Source organism: Pteropus alecto, unplaced genomic scaffold (assembly GCF_000325575.1).
Source record: "Pteropus alecto unplaced genomic scaffold, ASM32557v1 scaffold239, whole genome shotgun sequence".
In the NCBI taxonomy this organism is placed as follows: domain Eukaryota; kingdom Metazoa; phylum Chordata; class Mammalia; order Chiroptera; family Pteropodidae; genus Pteropus; species Pteropus alecto.
In genome coordinates this window covers 15,908,859-15,911,438 of record NW_006494613.1, presented here as the reverse complement: position 1 = coordinate 15,911,438, position 2,580 = coordinate 15,908,859, and the positions used below count along the sequence as shown (strand labels likewise).

Below are 2,580 nucleotides of genomic sequence, written 5' to 3'. Positions count from 1 at the left end.
AAGATCAAAGCAATTGCTCAAGGCAAAGGCATAACAGTTTTTGCTTACTATCAATAGTTTTTTTCTGCCCTTTCATCTCTCTATGATTCGATCTATTCCCTCCTAGTTCTTTCTACTGTGGCCTTGGTAGGTCATGGTTTAGAAGCCAGATTTAGACTCCTTTATCTTTTATCCTCAGAGCACCCCTCCCCCAAAGGGTTTATTTCTTACTCTACCATAAAGCATCAAAAGATGAATTATACTAACCTTACTGTATTCCAGGCATCTCCAAGCTCTTTGGAATATTGCTTTTCAAAATGATCCAAAACAACTTTGCAAATCTGTTTTGCAAGCTTCCTCTCTGATTTTGCTTTCAGCTATGATGATAAGAAAAATTTGCTGACACACTCTATTAAACTTCAACATTGTCCTTCCTTAAGAACACTTTTTTAGCTAATTGCTAGTTCTTGTAATGTTAGCAGTACTTCAAATATAAGCAACTACTACCAAACTTTTACAAAAAGAAAAAAGAAAAAAGAAAAAAAGAGGGTTTCTCCAAATGATTATTGCTCAAATGTAAAGCAATGGTAAAAGCATTATCTAGTAGTGTTAACATAGTAAGCTGCGTCAAAAGAACAGTTAGTTTAAATAAGTCACTTTAGATATTAACATTAGGGGGAACTCAGTGAAAAGCATATGGGAAGTCTGTATTATCTTTGCAACTTTTTTGTATATGTAGAATTATCCCAAAATAGTTTTTAGAAGTCACTCTAGTTTCCTTGGAAACGTCCTTGTAATTGTTTCATTTACTCGTCCAAAAAATGTTTAAAGGATCACGTATGTAACACGCATCGTTCTAAGGTCCTAAGGCAGACCAGCGACAAAGTCTTAGCTCCCGAGGCGCTTGCATTCCGCTCAAAGCTGAAGGGAGTTAAGTATTAAAAGTCTGCAAGCTGCACTGCACAGTTATCTAGGTCGGGAATGAATCTTGGAAGAAAATCAGAGAACGCTCACGAGCAAGCGTCAGAGCACTCAGCATTATTCTAGGGCTTTGCACTGTGAAACCAGAGAAACCCAGAGATCCCGAAGTTCCCCCATTCAAGTCCCCCCCGCCCTCCGCCCCCTCGACCCTTAAGTGTCGACTTCAGTCAGAGGCGCCCGGCCGGTTCCCAACCCTCACCCGGGTCAACACCATCCCGCCAGGCGATACCAAACAATAGGTCTACACCGCCCGACATCTAAAGCTACCAAGGAACCAAATGAACAGCCAGATTTCACGAGCTTCCCCGGAATTCGCTTCCTTGCCGCAATTGTTTCAAATTCTCGCGAGATACAGCTTCTCTTGCATTCTCGAAATCTTGCTCGGAAGCCTAGATCTCGCGAGAGGCACTTACGCAGCTACTTCCGCGGGTGGCTAGAGAAGGCGCTGCCTGCTCTGGGTGGCGTGGCGGGAGTCCGTGGGCGGTTCCTTAGGCGGCTCAGCCTTAGAAAGTCACGCCTCTTCCTGAACAGTCCGTGGCTGCTGTGTGCGTCGAGCTCAGTAAAAACTTGAAAATCTTCGTCACTATTAGGCTTTGTTGTATGATCATTGTTTTAAAATGTTCTGAAAGGCTAACCTAGGTGCTGAATTAATTACCAAACTTGATGACTCCAGTTAGCCCAGATAGTCAGAAGTCAGTATAAAAGGATGGCTATGAGGAAAAAATTAAGTCATACATTTCCTAAAGGTGTCCCATTGGGATAATCTTTCTTTTGATGGAGAGGGTTAAATGATTAATTGATTGAAATACACAGTAAAGCACTTAGCGCAGAGACTAGGAAACGGTAAACGCCAAAATGTTAGCTGCTGCTGTGTATTATTTTCACTATCATGATCTTAACGCTTATCCAAGTTCTGATACCAAATGCTTGAAGACCAAAATGACTACACACTAGCCATCTCACCCACCTTTACCAGAGACAGTATTACTGGTTCGCAGGAAGGTATTACACTCATTCTGATAGGAAGTTTATTTGTTCATTCAGTGTTACTCTTTAATTATTCTTTTGACAGCAATCAGCAACTTAGAGAAAATCAGTGCTTAATGTGGTCTCTAATATTGAATGAGCACCAACATTCTGAAACCCTTGATGCTCAAAATATCAGTATAAGTGTATACCATTGGTGCAAATCTTAGGGCCATGGAAAAAAAGATAAATGACGTTACCATTAATGTGGTTCGAAGTTTAATATATTTATTTAAACAAGTTCCTTAGTAATTTAAAATTTAGATTTGGTGCAAAAGAAAATATAGTACTAAAGTGAAATGATTAAATGCAGGCGATTTGTTAGATGTTAGGTTACAGTCAATTACCTTTCAGCCTCTATACGTAGAGATTTTATATATTTTTCCTGTAGTCATTACATAATGTTGCATTTAATAAATTAATATGGTAATATATTTGCAATGTAAGCATATAAAAGACTTTTAAGGAGTTAGTAGAAATCATATGTACTATATTTGTTAGAGAAAGGGGATGTTATGCTTGAAAAGAGATATTTCTATTATATTGTGACTCAGCATATTTCTATTTTCTAATTTTAAGTAATGCATATTGAAG

The 2,580-nt window shown here is 38.8% G+C and overlaps 1 protein-coding gene across 1 annotated transcript in view; it reads right to left on the bottom strand.

The window, feature by feature from the left end:
* NSUN3 (NOP2/Sun RNA methyltransferase family member 3) overlaps positions 1 to 1,378 on the bottom strand; it is a 45,732-nt gene extending 44,354 nt beyond the window's left edge. The window contains 2 exon segments of the mRNA XM_006926253.3: positions 247 to 356; positions 1,160 to 1,378. Coding sequence (XP_006926315.2) covers positions 247 to 356; positions 1,160 to 1,174 — 125 coding nt within the window. The 5' untranslated portion in view covers positions 1,175 to 1,378.
* Positions 1,379 to 2,580: the final 1,202 nt, after the last annotated feature.